The following is a 20,587-nucleotide window of genomic DNA, read 5'->3' on the forward strand; positions in this document are numbered from 1 at the left end:
GAGCACACCTACTGATGCCAGCATCCCATCCTGATGAATGGTTGCTTGTCAAGCAGATGGACCCGATGGGTGTGCCTCCTTCTGTAGTGTCAGTGAGGAGCAAGGCCAGGATTCATGGGAGAGATTGTACTGAGGTTGGAACCAACCATTAAATTTCTCCATTTCATAGCCCGCTGATTTCCAGTGCTTCTGCCGGTTATCACCTTAAGTCCCCATTTTCACTCTGGGTGGTAAACAACTAAGAAACTTAAAGGTTGCTTCCTCAGGAGACCTGTCTTGTTCTAGCCCCCATTCAGCTGTGTCTGACTTTTAAAGGGAATGGGTCGGATGGGAATGCCTCCCTGGGAGTGTATGGATATGTGGGCACATACCCAGCAGCTGGAACGGTTAATCTTCTGAGCATAGGCATAAGACATATAAAGAAAGATATTGACATGCAGTTCTCAACCGCTAGGGTTCCCCTGGCCATCCTCTCTGCCCCATTCATGTTGGGTCTATGTCACCAGGGTGAGGAGGAGCATGGCAACAATTGTAGTAGCTAGTCGGCCTCTTGTATGGTTGTTGGGAGAGCTAGTGCCTGATGCACTGTCCGTTTGGGTTCGCCCTGGTGCGGTGCTGTTTTCCATCAGGTCCCATGTGTCCAGTCGAGTCTTCCTTCTACCTTCACAGCCATCTGTGTTGTCAGGAGTACGAGGAATGGGCCTTTCCACCTCAGAGAAAAAGAATTCTTTTCAAGCGATTTTATCATGAAACTGGTACAGTTGAGAACAGAAGAGAATCAAACAGTCAGGGCAGGCAGGGACAGGGTAGGACTAATAAATTAAACAGCATTTATTTCAATGTAAGGGGCCTAACAGGGAAGGCAGATAAACTCAGGGCATGGTTATGAACATGGGACTGGGATATCATAGCAATTACAGAAACATGGCTCAGGGATGGGCAGGACTGGCAGCTTAATGTTCCAGGATACAAATGCTACAGGAAGGATAGAAAGGGAGGCAAAAGAGGAGGGGGAGTGGCATTTTTGATCAGGGATAGCATTACAGCTGTGCTAAGGGAGGATATTCCTGGAAATACATCCAGGGAAGTTATTTGGGTGGAACTGAGAAATAAGAAAGGGATGACCACCTTATTGGGATTGTATCATAGACCCCCCCACTAATAGTCAGAGGAAAATTGAGAAACAAACTTGTAAGGAGATCTCAGCTATCTGTAAGAATAATAGGGTGGTTATGGTAGGGGATTTTAATTTTCCAAACATAGACTGTGACTGCCATAGTGTTAAAAGGTTTAGATGGAGAGGAATTTCTTAAGTGTGTACAAGAAAGTTTTCTGATTCAGTATTTGGATGTACCCACTAAAGAAGGTGCAAAACTTGACCTACTCTTGGGAAATAAGGCAGGGCAGGTGACTGAGGTGTCAGTGGGGGAGAACTTTGTGGCCAGCGACCATAATTCTATTCGTTTTAAAATAGTGATGGAAAAGGATAGATCAGATCTAAAAGTTGAAGATGTAAACTGGAGAATGGCCAATTTTGACAGTATTAGGCAAGAACTTTCAAACGCTGATTGGGGACAGATGTTCACAGGTAAAAGGACGGTTGGAAAATGGGATGCCTTCAGAAATGAGATAACGAGAGTCCAGAGAAAGTATATTCCTATTAGGATGAAAGGAAAGGCTGGTAGGTATAGGAAATGCTGGATGACTAAAGAAATCGAGGGTTTGGTTAAGGAAAAAAAGGAAGCATATGTCAGGTATAGACAGGATAGATCGAGTGAATCCTTAGAAGAGTATAAAGGCAGTAGGAGTATAAAGGCAGTAGGAGTATACTTGAGAGAAATCAGGAGGGCAAAAAGGGGACATGAGATGGCTTGAGCAAATAGAGTTAAGGGGAATCCAAAGGGTTTTTACAAATACATTAAGGACAAAAGGATAACTAGGGAGAGAATAGGCCCTCAAAGATCAGCAAGGCAGGTTTGCGTGGAGCTGCAGAAAATGGGGGAGATACTAAATGAGAATTTTGCATCAGTATTTACTGTGGAAAAAGATATGGAAGATATAGAATGTAAGGAAATAGATGGTGACACCTTGCAAAATGTCCAGATTACAGAGGAGGAAGTGCTGGATGCCTTGAAACACATAAAGGTGGATAAATCGCCAGGACTTGATCAGGTGTACTCTAGAACTCTGTGGGAAGCTAGAGAAGTGATTACTGGGCCTCTTGCAGAGATATTTGTATCATCAATAGTCACAGGTGAGGTGCTGGAAGACTGGAGGTTGGCTGACGTGGTGCCACTCTTTAGGGAACTATAGACCAGTGATCCTGACATCGGTGGTGGGCACGTTGTTGGAGGGAATCCTGAGAGACAGGCTGTACATGTATTTGGAAAGGCAAGGACTAATTAGAGATAGTCCACATGGCTTTGTGAGTGGGAAATCATGTCTCGCAAACTTGAATGAGTTTTTGTTTGAAGAAACAATAAAGAGGATTGATGAGGGCAGAGTAGTAGATGTGCTCTATAAGGACTTCAGGAAGGTGTTCGTCAAGGTTCCCCATGGGAGACTGGTTAGCAAGGTTAGATCTCACGGAATAATGGGAGAACTAGCCATTTGGATACAGAACTAGCTCAAAGGTAGAAGACAGAGTGTGGCGGTGGAGGGTTGATTTTCAGACTGGTGGCCTGTGATCAGTGGAGTGCCACAAGGATTGGTGCTGGGTCCTCTACTTTTTGTCATTTACATAAGTGATTTGGATGCGAGCATAAGAGATATAGTTAGTAATTTTTCAGATGACATCAAAATTGGAAGTGTAGTGGATAGCGAAGAAGAGTACCTCAGATTACAAAGAAGTACATCAAGATGGTCATGTATCCAGTGTCAACAGTAGTTGACCATACCCATGAAGACTAAAAAGTCAGTTTGCATCGTGGGTGGGATGAACTTAGTGCTAGCTGCAATGCAATCTGGATACAGGGCTCTGAGGCTATGCGAAAGATCGTAGACCAAGTCGTGCACTGTTCTCTGGCAAAGTTGCATTTTCTCGATGGAAACTTTGTGTTCATTCCACGCCAGGCAGTGGAGCAGGGTGACCGTAAATCGTGGGATTTCAGAGGCATCAATGGAGGTGGAGACTGCCAATAAATTATCAGCGTATTGTAGCAAGATGTTTTCACATGGCAGCTGGAGGCCTCTGAGCATCTGGTTGACTGTGGAGACATATACCGTGGGGCTGTCCGTATACCCTTGGGGAAGCTGGGTCCATGTATATTGGCATCCGCCGGAAGTAAACGCGAAAAGGTACTGGCTGTCATGGGACAATTTGATGGAGAAAAAGCCTGAACAGGGGCCAGTTATGGAAAAGCAAGTGGCTGAGGCAGGGAGACGAGTAAGAATGACATTGGTGCCCAGTACTATCAGAGAGCAGGGAACAGCAATAGCATTCATGGCCCTCAGATCCTGAACGAAACACCACCTTCCCGGTTTTCTTGGTTTTGGGATCGGACATATAGGGGTGTTATGGGGCTGATGGTAGGTATTAAAATGCCTTGTTGTAGGAGGGAGTCGATAACAGGTTTGATTCCCTCTGTTGCAGTGATAGAGTGTACTGTCGTATTGATGGCAGCATAGTTCCCTGCTTCACTGTGACCATATGTGGCAAAGCGGAGAGGACCAGGCCTACATGATTAAAGTGCTGTGTGCATAGCGACACTGGCGGTCAGCCAGTAGGAGGGGGTTGTTGTGGGGAATTGCACAATAAAGGTGACCTCCACGGAAGCAATTATAAATAACACAAATTTGTAGTAGCCAATTGAAAAATGGTACCAGATGCTTTAGTGGCTCAGAGGCATCCTGGAGCATGCTTCAGACCACACAGTGAGTCCAGGGCTTTTTGAAGGGTGTAGTGCCTATCATATTGTGGGAGTGCTGGTTATCTGGGGTCTGGGTCTTCAAGGCTGCACCTGCATTGTGAGTAAGTCTGGTGTTGGAAGCGGGATCGGTTCTTACTTAATTTGGGTGTTCTGTCCCTGATGTGCTCCCTACAATTGATGCCTCTGAAATCCCACGATTTACGGTTGCAGGGGGAATGGGAGGACATATGACAACAAATGCAGCGACCCAACTTACTAGTGGGTCTGGCTCCAGAGCTGGGAAAGGAACTTTAGGATATTGAGGGGTGTATGGCAGTGGGGCAGTGGGTGGGGAATTGGAAGATGCAGGGGTGTCTGAGGCTGACCTGTATTTTCAGGGGTCAGGTGCCCTTTCACAACTGTCTTAAACTTTTCCAGGCATTGAAGCATGTAGTCAGTGTTCCAAGAGGGGTCATCATACCCACCCTCAATATGCGTTCTCCAGTACTCAATTTTCTCCAATTTAAAGGAGCCCCCATAAGGCCAGTGGGACCACCCATATAAATTGGAGATGAAGGGAATGATAAATGGTATATCTACTGTCATCCGTTTCCTTCCATACTGTGTCAACGGTGACCCTGGTGTTACCAGAGGAACTCCTACCTTGTTCTTGCAGCATACGTATTTACCGTGGCACGTCTGCATCCTCTGTGAGAGGGTCAGCGGAAGCGGACCGTCTGTCCCAGCGAGACAAGGTAGACACATCCCCAGGGTCAGTCCTTCTCCTAAGGGTTTCTAGCTCTGCAACCCCATTTACCTGTGAACAGTTGTATGGGAAACAAAGAACAGACAACAATACAAGTGAACATGGACAGGATGAACAGGTAAGATAAATGAACAAGACAAACCCAGGTGCCCTGGTCAATTTTTTTAGATTAGATTCCTTACAGTGTGGAAACAGGCCCTTCGGCCCAACAAGTCCACACCGACCCGCCGAAGCGCAACCCACCCATACCCCTGCATATACCCCTTACCTAACACTATGGGCAATTTAGCATGGCCAATTCACCTGACCCGCACATCTTTGTGACTGTGGGAGGAAACCGGAGCACCCGGAGGAAACCCACGCAGACACGGGGAGAACGTGCAAACTCCACACAGTCAGTTGCCTGAGGCGGGAATTGAACCCAGGTCCCTGGCGCTGTGAGGCAGTAGTGCTAACCACTGTGCCGCCCCTAAATTTCTCAAGGTTTTCCTGAATTACTGCTCAGTAGCGGTCTTTCCTGGGTCCCGTCTTGTCTTGGTGTCTCCCCAACCTATTGGCTCAGGGTGCAATCACACAGTCGGCCGAATTTTAGGAAAGTAATTTAGAAATTTAGAGGGGCAATCTTTCTGTTCTTTTGCTTTGCCTTAGCGTCTGTCCCCAACTTAGGTTCAGCTCGCCGGCTTGGGTCAGGATTACGCAATTGGCTGAATTTTAAAAATTTAGGTTTGCTCTAGAGCCCCGTTGTAATCAAGGAGTCCTGTCGACTAACACCAAACTGACGGTGAAGTGTCCCATTTACAATAAACCTCATATGCCGACCTTGTGAAATTGGCACGTTTATTTATTTCATGATACGATGGGAAGAGGTCAGTGAGCGCTCAGCTCGGAATGATCGCTCAGCATTGATGAGTCATAATCACTCCACTCAGCTACAGATGTATATGGTTTATAAAGGGTTACAAATGACTTACTGACAAAACAATACAGGTCTAACTATGATAGATAGGTTAACAATATTAAAAAAAAGCTAACAATACTACTGATCTAACATTGATTATTTGAACATTGGTAACAGAAGGGTGATGATATCGTCTGAGAAAATTGAATAGTTGGACAATTGAAACTGACAGAGTAGCATTCTGTTCATAGTTGCAAATGGTCATTGGCTATCAATATTAAATAGTTTGGTGACATCTTGCCTGCAGGGGTGTTGTTTCAGCTGGAGCTCCCATGGAGAGAAAGAGACCCCTCGGGGGAGTCATCAATGTGTGCGGAGGTACAACAGCATTGTCAGTGAGAGAAGCCAATTAGCAGGATATTTAACTAATGTGTTTCCTGCAGTCAGGGAAATGGCTTCCACAGTCAAAATGATTTCCCTGCTCCCACAGCCTCATGAACTTGATAAACATTTTTTGAAGAGGTGACAAAGATGACTATTGAGAGAAAAAGAGATTGATGTTGTCTACATGGACTTCAGTAAAGCTTTGACAAGGTCTGTCATGACAGACTAGTACAAAAGGTGAACTAACATGGTATCGGGGTGAGCTGGCAAGATGGATACAGAACTGACTTAGTCTTAGGAGACAGAGGGTAGCGGTGGAAGGATGGCTTTCAGAATGGAGGGTTATGACTAGTGTGCTCCACAGGGCTGGGATCTCTGCTGTTCTATATAAATGATTTGGAGGAAAACGTGGCTAGTCTAATTAGTAAGTTGCGGACGATATAAAGATTGGTTGAATTGTGGATAATGAGGAGGATTATCAGAGGATACAGCAGAATGTAGATCAGTTGGAGGCAAAAGCAGAAAATGTGAGATGATGCATTTTGGAAGGTCAAGTACAGGTGGAAATTATACAGTGCATGGCAGAACCCTTAGGAATATTGATATGCAGAAGGAAATGGCTGAGGAGGTCCACAGATTGTTGAAGGTGGCAGTACGGTAAATAAGGTAGTAAAAGTGCCTTTGGCATGCTTGGCTTCATTTGAAGGGACATTGAGTGTAAGGTTAGGCAAGTTATGTTGCAGCTTTATTGGACTACACTTGGAATATTGCTTACAGTTCTGGTCACCACACTATCAGAAGGATGTGGATGCTTTGGAGAGGGTACAGGAAAGGTTTACCAGAGATTTTCACTATGAAGGAAGGTTGGATAGACTGGGTTTGTTTTCACTGGAACTCAGGAGGTTGAGGGGCAACCTGCTGGAAGTGTGTAAGATTGTGAATGGCTTGGATAGAAAGTGAAGTATGAGGCTTTTTCCCAGGCTGGAGGGGTAAATTATGAGGAGACACAGATTCAAGGTGCACTGGGGGTTGTTTAAAAGAAATGTGCACGGCAAGTTTTTCACACAAATTTAAATTTTAAGGCAGACAAGTTGACTTTGGTCAGTGAATTGCCCTGACAAGTAAACCAGTTATCAATTTTGTTGAGTTGAAACAGATGCAATATGTGTTCATGTTCTTTCTGTCTTTTTATTGACCTTTTTATTAAAATATGCAGCTTCTAGTACACACAAGATCACCATATGACCAGCTTGACTGGCAATCCTGTATTGATTATCAGTATAATTGCTTGTGCACTCAGGGTTAGTTACTAAATGCTCTCCAATCACAGAATCACATTTAAAGGTTAAATCTACCTTCACTAGTCAATATATGCATTGGGGCTCCTAAAGTTCTAAGCACTTTGGCCTTATTGGCAACCTCCTAAATAACCATCTGGTAAGATAAAGGCTACCCTAATCAAATAATTTCTTGCTGTATATTATGCAAGCTCATGAACAGGTTGAAGGCCATCACTAGTAGTCTAAAAAACTACCCAGTTTGTCTGATATTTTCTGTGAAAAGGAAGATATCTCTTAAGTTTGAGTAATATGGTGAATGAATTTCTGAGCCAGTGTAACGCTAGGATTATAAGACTGGTGGCTTGTAGCAAAAGGCATGTCTCATCACTGTTCACCACAAACAAATTACTGACTGTACCAATGTGACCATGCTTGCAAAACTCACAATGCCATATCCAGTTCCACTCTTCATCAAGTCAATACGTGTCTACATTCTATGCCGTCTTCACAACATACTTTTCTATTAACCTTAGTATTATTTTCAAATGTACTGACCATGCCATTGCTCCCCTGTTTAAAGTCACTGATGTCAATTGTAGAAAGCTGAGACCCCAGCACACATCCCTATGAGAGTCCACTCATCACATCCTGTCAGTCAGAATAAGACACATTTATGCATACTCTCTACTTTCTGCAAGCCAGCTGGCCAATCTTCTATCTATGCCTATCTATTTTCCTACACCATGTGCTTTCACTTTCTCAATAGCATTTTATGTGGTGCTTTGTCAAATGCCTTCTGGAGATTCAAGTACATTTATATCTATAGGCTCTTCCTAATCCACAACGTATATTAATTCTTCAAAGAACTCTAATAAATTGACATTTGGTTGTGAGGTGTGATGATTGTTGGTAATCAGCAAGAGACCTCCTTAGCCAAGTTTGACTTTGTGCCATGGGTTTGGAGTCAATGTCGACAACTCCCAGGGTACACTACTGTGTCACAACTTCAGTTAGAACTGTCCTGTCATAGGACAGTAAGACAGGACCTACCCCAAGGATGATGACGTGGTGTCTGGGTCATTATAAGATGTGATTCAATGACTACATGAGGCAGTTGCTTGACTAGTCCCTGAGGCAGCTGTCTCAATTGTGGCCCAAGCCACAGATGTTATTAAGGAGGTAACATGTGTGTAGTTGCTATATATAGTGTCTTCATTGAAGCTTTGTGGTCCTTCCATTTTTATTCATTTTATTTAAACTTGCTGGGCTACTATCACTAGTCAATTAATTGTAGGTCTAGCGAGGCCAATTTACTTTCCCTCACAGCCATTATTGAGCCAGACTGGAATTATCTTATGGCATCGCACATCCAGAAATCCTGACATTCCTCTTGTGGCAATCAATCTTATGGCAATCAATAATAGTTTCAAGGTCAGCACAAGTCTAGCTTTACATGTCACTATTTTATGAATTGAATTGTAGTTCCACCAGCTGCTTAACATCGGTGTCATCTGCACCTTCACCTCCCCAATCTTTATATGGGATAGGAACAACTAAAATGATAACTCACTTTGCACATGTTGGGAAGGGGATACTATTGTGCCTTTCAGTGTTGGGGACAAGGAGTCTGGAGATCATAGAGGGAAGATCTCCAAAGCAAATTAGGTCAATGAAAGATTTGGAGATGAGGGTTTGATGTTTGGTGGGTGGGATCAAGGTTTGGGTGAATTTCGAAGAAATGTTCCAAAATTGCTAATTAACCATTGTTTGGTAGAGTGATACAGCACTACCTTTGCCAGTCGGTTTGATCGGTGTTGTTCAAGAGGAATGTCAAGATTTCTGGATGTATGATGCAGGTATAAATAAAGGTTGACTTCATGATTGGATACTGTCCTTCATAGCGATTTTTCAGTGCCATTTATTTTTAAGACTGGAAATGATGGGAATGACCCTTTCACTAATGATTACTGGTTCCAGCACTCCCAGATTTACAAACTGTTCCAGTTCCACCTCCACGTTAGGCCAGGTGACATACAGCACCAGAAGCACCTTCAGACTCCGAGGATGAGCCACTGGCTTCAGCTGTAATTTATTTTTGACTCCTTTCATTTCCTGTATGGGAGAGGGCATAGAGTCATAGAGTGAGATATGTACAGCACAGAAACAGAACCTTTGGTTCAACTCGTTCATGCCAACCAGATATCATAACCTAATCTAGTCCCATTTGCCAGCATTTGGCCCATATCCTTCCAAACCCTTCCTATTCATATACACATCCGGATGCCTTTTAAATGCTATAATTGTACCAGCTTCCACCACTTCCTGGGACAGCTCTTTCCATACATGTGAAAAAGTTTCCCCTTAGGTCCCTTTTATATATTTCCCCTCTCACTATAAACTTATGCCCTCTAGTTCTGGACTCCCCCACCCCAGGGAAAATACCTTGTCTATTTATCTGATCCATGCCCCTCATGATTTTATAAACTTCTGTAAGGTCACCCCCTCAGCCTCCAACACTCCAGGGAAAACAGCCCCAGTCTATTTATCCTCTCCCTATAGCTCAAATCCTCCAACCCTGGCAACATCCTTGTAAATCTTTTCTGAACCTTTTCTAGTTTCACAACATAAAAGCGCCTAACCAACAGCCTGTACAGCCGCAACATGACCTCCCAACTCCTACACTCAATGCTCTGTCCAATAAAGGAAAGCATACCAAATGCCTTCTTCACTATCCTATCAACCTACAACTCTACTTTCAAGGAACTATGAACCTGCACTCCAATGTCTCTTTGTTCAGGACCTTACCATTAAGTGTATAAGTCCTGCTAAGATTTGCTTTTCCAAAATGCAGCACCTCACATTTATCTAAATTAAAATCCATCTGCCACTTCTCAGCCCATTGGCCCATCTGATCACTTGTACTCTGAGGTAACCTTCACTGTCCACTGCACCTCCAATTTTGGTGTCATCTGTAAACTTACTAACTAAAACTCCTATGGTTCACATCAAAATCATTTATACAAATGATGAAAAGCAGTGCGCCCAGCACCGATCCTTGTGGCACATTACTGGTCACATCTTTGTGCTTGATAGATCTCTTGCAAATTAATGTTTTATTCCACCAGCTTATTAACCACAGCCCAGTTTAACCATAATAGAACATAGAACAATACAGCACAGAATAGGCCCTTCGGCCCACGATGTTGTGCTGAACATTTGTCCTAGCTTAAGCACCTATCCATGTACCTATCCAATTGCCACTTAAAGGTCACCAATGATTCTGACTTTTGTAATATCTGAATAATTCAGGGTATTTGCCTTTTAACAGTATAAAGTGGCAATTCTGCTATACTTCCAGCACTACACAGCCAATATAAACATATGTCTCATGCATGTTCATAATATAATCTTAGCAGGCTTCAATGGTAGTGCCCTCAACTTCTCCCTGTAGACAAATTAAGAAATCAGGTTTACCACAGCACCTAAATCAACATCCATTTTTATTGTCTTGCCTTCTACTTTGGGAAGAACCCAGAAGTGATTGATTTCGGCCCATAACAACAGGATGTTTACAGAGAACAGCACAGCACAGTACAGGCCCTTCGGCCCTTGGTGATGTGCCAAACATTTACACTACCCTAAGGTAAAACTAACCTACATTACCTTCATTTTACTATCATCTATGTGCCTATCCAAGAATCGCTTAAATGTCCCTAATGTATCTGACTCTACTACCACTGCTGGCAGTGCATTCCACACACCCACCTTACTCTCTGTAAAGAACCTACCTCTGACATCTGCCCTAAACCTTCCTCCAAACACTTAAAAATTATGCCCCCTCATGTTAGACATTTCCACCCTAGGAAAAGATTTTGACTATTCATTCAATCTATGCCTGTCATCATCTTGTACACCATTATTAAGTTACCTTTCACCCTTCTTCACTTCACTGAAAAAAGCCTTAGCTCCTGCAACCTCTCTAAAGCTTCCATATCCTTCCTATAATGAGGCGACCAGAATTGAACATAATATTCCAGGTGTAGTCTAATCAGGATGCTCTTGAGCTGCAGCATTAGCCCTGCAGCTCTTAAACTCAGTCCCCTTGCTAATGAAAGCCAATATACCATACGCCTTACCATACACCTTCTCAACAACTCCATCAACTTGGATGGCAACTTTGAGGGATCTCTGGACATGGACCCCAAGATCACTCTGTTCCTTCACACTGACAAGAATCCTGCCTTTAACCCTGTAATCAGTGTTCAAAACTGACCTTTCAAAAATGAATCACTTCACATTTTTCCAGGTTGAACTCCATCTGCCACTTATCCAGTTTTGCGTCCTGTCAATGTCCCATTGCAACTTACAATAGCCCTTCCCATTCTATTTAACCTGAACTCTGCTGACTTCTGCTTCTTTTATAAACCCGGTTGACACCTAGTCTGCTCCCTGGCTGCAGGATGCATCTTGTGCCTTGTCCTCATGGTTGTTTCTTTTGCACTCTCCTCCTCTTGTTTGGGTTGTACGCAGGTAAAAACAGGGTAAAAACAATGGCTGCATATGCTGGAAATTAGATTCTGGATTAGAGTGGTGGTGGAAAAGCACAGCAGTTCGGGCAGCATCCGAGGAGCAAGAAAATCGACGTTTTGGGCAAAAGCCCTTCATCAGGAATAGAGGTTGCGTGCAGCAATTTCAAACAATATGACCCAGCTGCTTACAACTACAGCACTGGGTTTTTTGAGTACAACATATTGAGTCCTTGTAACCATTCTTGACAAATGGTAAATCTGAATAGGAGGATTTTATGGATGATGCTCACATCTCCACAATGGGGACTAGACTGGTACCAAGCTACACCCCTCTGATCAGTTTTCTTCATGGGGTAGCACCTTCACTACATACATAACAATAGGTAGACCCACAATGCCATTAGAAAGGAAGTTTCAGGATTTTAACCCAACAATATAATAAACTAGAAACAAATTACTCTACCTTACCCACTACTCACCAAATTAGATTTCTCTATCAAACTACAAACAACAAAACTAAGGACTTTATACCCTTTGTATCCCTTCCAATATTCCTTTCTCAGTCCCGAAAGATGGCTTCTAAGCAGCCAATTACCTTAGTTTTCCTGTGATGTCACCCTGATTGTTTCTTTCTGTTCAGAATGAAGTTTTTTTTAAAATTTTAATTACTCGCCACCTAGATCAAGCTCCTCCTATAGGCTCCACTCCACATCCCTGATTCCCAATGAGTAGGCCTCACAGACTCAGCAGTAAATTTACACTCACCATTCAGTGCAAACTCTTTTCCTACAGGTTCTGCTTCAAGACTTCAATTGTGTGTCATCACAATGTGGCTTTCCTGTTAAATTCAATCTTTGTGCTGAGCCTCTGATCATGCGCTTCAGTTTCTCTTGTTAACAACCTTACAAACTGCAAACCAGAAAAGCAAGCAAAAAGCATATGTTCCCCTCAGCACTGAATTCCTAGGATGCTCCAAAATATGTACTCACTCCAGATGAGATCTCTCTTTAGTGTAAATCTTACTGGTCACACACTTTCACCAGACCTCTTAAATGGAGCTGAGGTAAACCTCAGATGACACATACTAGTTGAACATCACTAGTAATTAACACCTATAGAGGCCCGTTTCAGGTGATGCATTGATAACTGTTCCTCTGTCAGCTACCTTTTAACTAGACTACTGAATTTTAAACTTTTCTAAAAATTAAAGAAAATAAACTTTTACCAGTTCTATTCCCACACTGCTCCAAAATTACCAAAGTGCATATTCACTTGGGCTATGCCTCACTCCAAATGTGATCTCTCCTTTCAGACTATGCAAAGTTTACTGTGGGATCCCTTTGTGTTGATTTAATATAATTATAGAACATTGGTGGAACACAGCTGGTCTGGTAGCAAGTGTGGGAAGAGAAACAGGGTTAGCATTTTGAAGTATTTTGTTTTAATTTAAATGTTTAAAGGAATTTCTCTTGCTCCTTTAGTTGCTGTAGGTTTCTGCTTAACATTTGGATTTTATTCAAAAGATTTTGCAATATTGTTGATCCTCACCTCATTTTCCTCCAAACCTAAAAATGTCTGCTTCAAATCTCTGAAGTGTCAGGAAGTCCTTTCTAATTCATTTCCATTTACATGTATATTTACATTTACATTTACATCCAGAAATGACAATAAAATGCATTTGGAATGTGAATACACTGTAATAGAATTTCCTTTTGTCATTCAGACTCCTACTGTTGTTTAAGAGAGAAGTGGGGTGGACATTTCATCTGCCTGAATCACTCTAATTTGATATAACATTTCTCTGTTTGGATTCTGACCACCTTCAAAGTCTCAGTCTTTATCCCAGCCATATGTGTAGCATTAAGGATACTTAGAGCAAGTAAATGGTCTTTTATAAGGGGTTGATTAAAGACATTACAGACAGCTGTTGATTCCACACATATTGATTACCAGATTGAATAGGAATAAAACTGGGGAAGAACTGATTATCTTCCTTTTGTTTTGTTAGTGGAAGTGATTTGCTCATGAAGGTAGATGCACTTTTATCATCAATGCCAAAAATGGAACCTCGGAAAGATGTCAAATTTCTTCAAGATCAATTGAGGTAATAACAGATTCAACTGCTGCTCTGTTTTTCAACTATGTTGTATTACTACCATTAACTGACTACATTGTCAAAATGTTTGTTTTTGATCTGCAGTGTAGTAAAAATAAAACCTCAAGATGGAGTCTTTTATGAAGTGGTGGTCATTCTTGATCCACTAAGCAGAGAGGCACAAAGGATGGCCCCATTGCTAATGGTGAGAATATAAATGTTCATTCAACAACACACATTGTTCTCAATTTATTTTGAACAAGCATCCAGAATAGGCTGACAGTGTGGATTATTAAAAGAAAAAAAAGGTTGCTATGTATTCTGCGTAATACAATATAGGACAGTTTCTGAATCTACCATTCTCCTTACCGCAGCCTGAAAATGAAAAGCATGCAGATATGAGCACATTGAGATTTCAGTTTTCGTTTCATATGACTGGCTACCTTATTGACAAAAATTACGTAGAATTGCTGATTTGTGAAAAGTAATTGCAATTTGGACTTTGCAGTTTCACTGAATTTGTGATTAGATCTGAGTGCTCCGATTTCCTCCCACAGTCCAAAGATTTGTAAGTCAGGTGAATTGGTCATGCTAAATTGCCCATAGTGTTAGGTGCATTAGTCAGACGGTAAATGGGTCTGGGTGGGTTACTCTTCAGAAGGTCGGTGTGGACTGGTTGGGCCGAAGAGCCTGTTTCCACACTGTAAGGAATCTAATCTAAATTTCTCTTGTCACCTTCTGGATTTTTTTTTGTTGCAGAGATAAGGACCTCTCAGTTCTGCTGGACTTTATTCTGGGATTTAAAGTGAGGTTGCTAATGAAATAGTAAACGAATTGGTGTTGATTTTCGAAAGTTTGTTAGGTTTTAGGAAATTCTATCCAGACTGGAAACTGTAGGCTAGTTGGCTTGACATCTGTCACAGGGAAGGTGTTAAAATTGGTCATGAAAGGATTTATAATGCACCCATGGAATAATTCAAGGTAATTTGGAAGAGTCAGCATAGTTTTGTGAAAGTGAAATCATGTTTAACCAATCTATTAGAATTCCTTGAAAGAGTGATATGCACTATCAATAAGTGGGAATCTGTTGATATACTGATTTGATGCCACATCAAAAGTTAATATACAAAGTTGAAGGAGAAAGTGAGGACTACAGATGCTGGAGACCAGAGTTGAAAAACGTGGTGCTGGAAAAACACAGCAGGCCAGGCAGCATCCGAGGAGCAGAAGAATCGACGTTTCGGGCATAAGCCCTTCTTCAAGAATGAGACTGGTGTGCCAAGCAGGCTGAGATAAAAGGTAGGGGGGAGGGAATTCGGGGGAGGGGCGCTGGGAATACGATAGGTGGAAGGAGGTGAGGGTGAGAGTGATAGGCCGGAGAGGGGGTGGGGGCGGAGAGGTCGGGAAGAAGATTGCAGGTTAAGAGGGCGGTGCTGAATCCTGGGGTTGGGACTGAGATAAAGTGGGGGGAGGGGAAATAAGGAAGCTGGAGGGTGTGGTTGGAGGGTTCCTAGGCGGAAGATAAGGCGCTCTTCCTCCAGGCGTTGTGTGGTCAGGGTCTGGTGATGGAGGAGGCCAAGGACCTGCATGTCCTTGGCGGAGTGGGAGGGGGAGTTAAAGTGTTCAGCCACGGGGCGGTTGGGTTGGTTGGTGCGGGTGTCCCAGAAACGTTCCGCAAGTAGGCAGCCTGTCTCCCCAATGTAGAGGAGACCACATCGGGTGCAGCGGATTCAGTAAATGATGTGTGTGGAGATGCAGGTGAATTTGCGACAGATATGGAAGGATCCATTGGGGCCTTGAAGGGAGATGAGGGGGGGGAAGTGTGGGCACAAGTTTTGCACTTCTTGCGGTTGCAGAGGAAGGTGCCGGGAGTGGAGGTTGGGTTGGTGGGGGGTATGGACCTGACGAGGGAGTCACGGAGGGAGTGGTCTCTCCGAAATGCTGATAGGGGTGGGGAGGGAAATATATCCCTGGTGTGGGGTCTGTTTGGAGGTGGCAGAAATGACGGAGGATGATACGATGTATCCGGAGGTTGGTGGGGTGGAAGGTGAGGACCAGTGGGGTTCTGTCCTGGTAGCGATTGGAGGGGCCGGGTTCAAGGGCGGAGGTGCGGGAAGTGGAGGAGATGCGGTGGAGAGCATCGTCGACCACGTCGGAGGGGAAATTGCGGTCTTTGAAGAAGGAGGCCATTTGGGTTGTTCGGTAGTGCAGAGAGAGTGGAGGGCTGCGCGATGTGAGGGTGAGAGGTTGGAGTGGGTGAGAAGGGTGGACAGGTTGAGGTAGTCAATATCACGGCGGCAATTGGATATGAAGAGATCGCCATTCCTTCACTGTTGCTGGGATTCCTTCCCTAATGGCATTGTGGGTCAACCCACAGCTGGTGGAATGCAGCAGTTCAAGAAGACAGCTCACCACCACCTTCTCAAGGGCAACTAGGGATGGGCAATAAATGCTGTCCAGCCAGTGATACCCATATCCAACAAAATAAATAAAAATCAACAAAACTTTTCACAGGACTGCTCAGTAAACCATATTAAACCTCTAAGTAAACAGTCTCAAATCTACCCTAGCTATCTACCTTGAACGCGTGTTTATGAGGATTTCTTACAGTTTATCCAAATTAGGCCCCAACTGATATTGTTGTGGTTCTGTTCGCCGAGCTGGAAGTTTTTGCTGCAAACGTTTCGTTCCCTGGCTAGGGAACATCATCAGTGCTATTGGAGCCTCCTGTGAAGCGCTGCTTTGATGTTTCTTCCGGTATTTATAGTGGTTTGTTCTTGCCGCTTCCGGGTGTCAGTTTCAGCTGTAGTAGTTTGTATGTGGGGTCCAGGTCGATGTGTCTGTTGATGGATCTTCTTGCCGTTTCCGGGTGTCAGTTTCAGCTGTAGTGGTTTGTATATGGGGTCCAGGTCTATGTGTCTGTTAATGGAGTTTGTGGATGAATGCCATGCCTCTAGGAATTCCCTGGCTGTTCTCTGTCTGGCTTGTCCTATGATGGTAGTGTTTTCCCAGTCAAATTCATGTTCCTGGTTGTCTGAGTGTATGGCTACTAGGGATAGCTGGTCGTGTCGTTTTGTGGCTAGCTGATGTTCATGGATGCGGATTGTTAGCTGTCTTCCTGTTTGTCCTATATAGTGTTTTGTGCAGTCCTTGCATGGTATTTTGTAAACTACGTTAGTTTGGCTCGTGCTGGCTATTGGGTCCTTTATTCTAGTGAGTTGTTGTCTGAGTGTGGAAGTTGGCTTGTGTGCTGTTATGAAGCGGCAAGAACAAACCACTATAAATACCGGAAGAAACATCAAAGCAGCGCTTCACAGGAGGCTCCAATAGCACTGATGATGTTCCCTAGCCAGGGAATGAAACGTTTGCAGCAAAAACTTACAGCTCGGCGAACAGAACCACAACAATGGACACCCGAGCTACAAATCTTCAACCAGACTTTAAACACTTACGGGCGAGAAACGCTGAGACAAGCCAGGAGATGGGAATCCTGCGCTAACCGCCTAAGCGCAACACATGAACAACTCCGGTTCCTCCACGAATGTAGAAAAAATCAAATCCTGCCACAATGTGTCAAGTACAGACCTCCAGTAAATAATCCACAAGCCAGGGAAACAGCCAAGAAGAACGGATTCAGGATGGTCCAGGTAATGATCACAGACGCTCACAACCGACTGCACAAATACAAGCAAGAAATTGCGCGCCAAAAGTCGTTAATTTTAAAAACCACTAATCAGGAATGGACCCGGACCATAGAACAGGCTATCACTATAGGACAGAACAGGACAACACTTTGCAAAAAAACGGCACTAAAAGAAAAAAAAATGGACAAACTAACCCACAAACAGGAGGACACTACAACACACACCTGGGTTAAAAACCTCTCCCACAGACAGCTCACAGACATGGAAAGAACTATACTGGCCAAGGGACTCAAATACAACTACAGGGATGCCAACACAGCAGACTTCCTAGCAGCACTAGAATGCACACTCAGGAACAATGGACTGACAAAAGAGACACAACAAACAGTGAGACAAACGGTCGTACCTTACCTATGATGATAAGAAAACGACATACACATAACCTCAACACCAAGGAGAGGGAAGTACTGAAAGCACTGAAAAATGACAAGAACATAATCATACTATCGGCAGATAAAGGCAGAATGACGGTCATCTTGGATAAATCAGACTACATCAATAAAGCACAACAACTACTCGCAGACACCAACACCTACCAAATGAAGGACTCCGATCCCACACCACAACTCACCAATAGAGTAATCAACACACTAAGGAATCTACAAAAAAATGGACAGATAACCAAAGCGGCAAATGTGTTGCTGGTCAAAGCACAGCAGGCCAGGCAGCATCTCAGGAATAGAGAATTCGACGTTTCGAGCATAAGCCCTTCATCAGGAATAAGAGAGAGAGAGAGCCAAGCAGGCTAAGATAAAAGGTAGGGAGGAGGGACTAGGGGGAGGGGCGATGGAGGTGGGATAGGTGGAAGGAGGTCAAGGTGAGGGTGATAGGCCGGAGTGGGGTGGGGGCGGAGAGGTCAGTAAGGAGATTGCAGGTTAGGAGGGCGGTGCTGAGTTGAGGGAACCGACTGAGACAAGGTGGGGGAGGGGAAATGAGGAAACTGGAGAAATCTGAATTCATACCTTGTGGTTGGAGGGTTCCCAGGCGGAAGATGAGGCGCTCCTCCTCCAGCCGTCGTGTAGTTGTGTTCTGCCGGTGGAGGAGTCCAAGGACCTGCACGTCCTCGGTGGAGTGGGAGGGAGAGTTAAAGTGTTGAGCCACGGGGTGATTGGGTTGGTTGGTTCGGGCGGCCCGGAAGTGTTCTCTGAAGCGTTCCGCAAGTAAGCGGCCTGTCTCCCCAATATAGAGGAGGCCACATCGGGTGCAGCGGATGCAATAGATGATGTGGAGGCCACATCGGGTGCAGCGGATGCAATAGATGATGTGGAGGCCACATCGGGTGCACCAAAGCGGACCAGCAAAGAATGAAACCTGAAAGCAACAACACCCCCAGATTCTACGGACTACCCAAAGTACACAAACCAGACATCCCACTCAGACCCATAGTATCACTACCAGGGACACCAGCATACAAACCAGCCAAAGAACTACAACAAAAACTGAAACACCTAGTCAGCGGATCCAAACACTCCATACAATCAACACAGGAATTCTTGGACATCATCAGGAATACACACATAGACAAAGAAGAAACCATGGTATCATTCGACGTGACGGCACTGTTCACATCAATTGACAAAACCCTAGCCAGAGAAACAATAGCCAACCTACTGGACATACATAACAGAACACAGGAGGCCGAACTTATCAACAAGGACGGCACACTTCAACTACTAGACCTGTGCCTCACCACACACTTTACATTCAACAATCAGATATACGAACAAATCAACGGAACACCCATGTGATCACCAATCTCGGGACTCATAGCAGAGGCAGTTATGCAAAGGTTAGAACATACAGCTCTACCACAAATCCAACCCAAACTCTGGATCAGATACGTCGATGACACCTTTGTAATCATCAAAAACACAGACATAGAAAAAAAAACACACCGAATCATCAACGCCACACTCACAGGAATACGATTCACGAGAGAAGAGGAAAAGGATAGCCAACTCCCATTCCTAGACGTGTTAGTAGAGAGAACACCCAACGGAGAATTCACCACAAGGGTACACAGGAAACCAACACACACAGACCAAGTCCTAAACTATGAAAGTAACCACCCCAACACACACAAACGAAGCTGCATCAGGACACTATTCAAAAGAGCCACAACACACTGCAGTACACCAGAACTGCGAAAAGAGGAAGAGGAACACCTATACAAGGTATTCGCCAAAAACGGATACCCACGCAACTTTATCACCAGATGCCTAAGAGAGAGACCACAGAACGAGGACATGCCACAACCAAAAGGACTAGCCACACTACCATACGTCAGGAGCGTCTCAGAACTGACAGCCAGACTACTGCGACCCTTAGGACTCATAACAGCACACAAGCCAACTTCCACACAGACAACAACTCACTAGAATAAAGGACCCAATAGCCAGCACGAGCCAAACTAACGTAGTTTACAAAATACCATGCAAGGACTGCACAAAACACTATATAGGACAAACAGGAAGACAGCTAACAATCCGCATCCATGAACATCAGCTAGCCACAAAACGACACGACCAGCTATCCCTAGTAGCCATACACTCAGACAACCAGGAACATGAATTTGACTGGGAAAACACTACCATCATAGGACAAGCCAGACAGAGAACAGCCAGGGAATTCCTAGAGGCATGGCATTCATCCACAAACTCCATTAACAGACACATAGACCTGGACCCCATATACAAACCACTACAGCTGAAACTGACACCCGGAAACGGCAAGAAGATCCATCAACAGACACATCGACCTGGACCCCACATACAAACTACTACAGCTGAAACTGACACCCGGAAGCGGCAAGAACAAACCACTATAAATACCGGAAGAAACATCAAAGCAGCGCTTCACAGGAGGCTCCAATAGCACTGATGATGTTCCCTAGCCAGGGAACGAAACGTTTGCAGCAAAAACTTCCAGCTCGGCGAACAGAACCACAACAACGGACACCCGAGCTACAAATCTTCAACCAGACTCCCAACTGATATGTTTGAACTGTTTGTCTGAAAATACTGGTATTATCTGTTCAAAAAGAGAGAATGTTCCCCAGACTTTGAGGGTTGGCTAATGTTTCA

The 20,587-nt window shown here is 44.1% G+C and overlaps 1 protein-coding gene across 2 annotated transcripts in view; it reads left to right on the plus strand.

The window, feature by feature from the left end:
• The window catches only part of uggt2 (UDP-glucose glycoprotein glucosyltransferase 2), a 372,492-nt gene that overhangs the window by 243,539 nt on the left and 108,366 nt on the right, over nt 1-20,587 (plus strand). For both annotated transcript variants that reach the window (XM_060826541.1, XM_060826542.1), the window contains exons 25-26: nt 13,714-13,809; nt 13,906-14,005. In XM_060826541.1, coding sequence (XP_060682524.1) covers nt 13,714-13,809; nt 13,906-14,005 — 196 coding nt within the window. The remainder of the gene's footprint in view (nt 1-13,713; nt 13,810-13,905; nt 14,006-20,587) is intronic.

This window comes from Hemiscyllium ocellatum, chromosome 6 (genome assembly GCF_020745735.1).
Source record: "Hemiscyllium ocellatum isolate sHemOce1 chromosome 6, sHemOce1.pat.X.cur, whole genome shotgun sequence".
Classification (NCBI taxonomy): Eukaryota; Metazoa; Chordata; class Chondrichthyes; order Orectolobiformes; family Hemiscylliidae; genus Hemiscyllium; species Hemiscyllium ocellatum.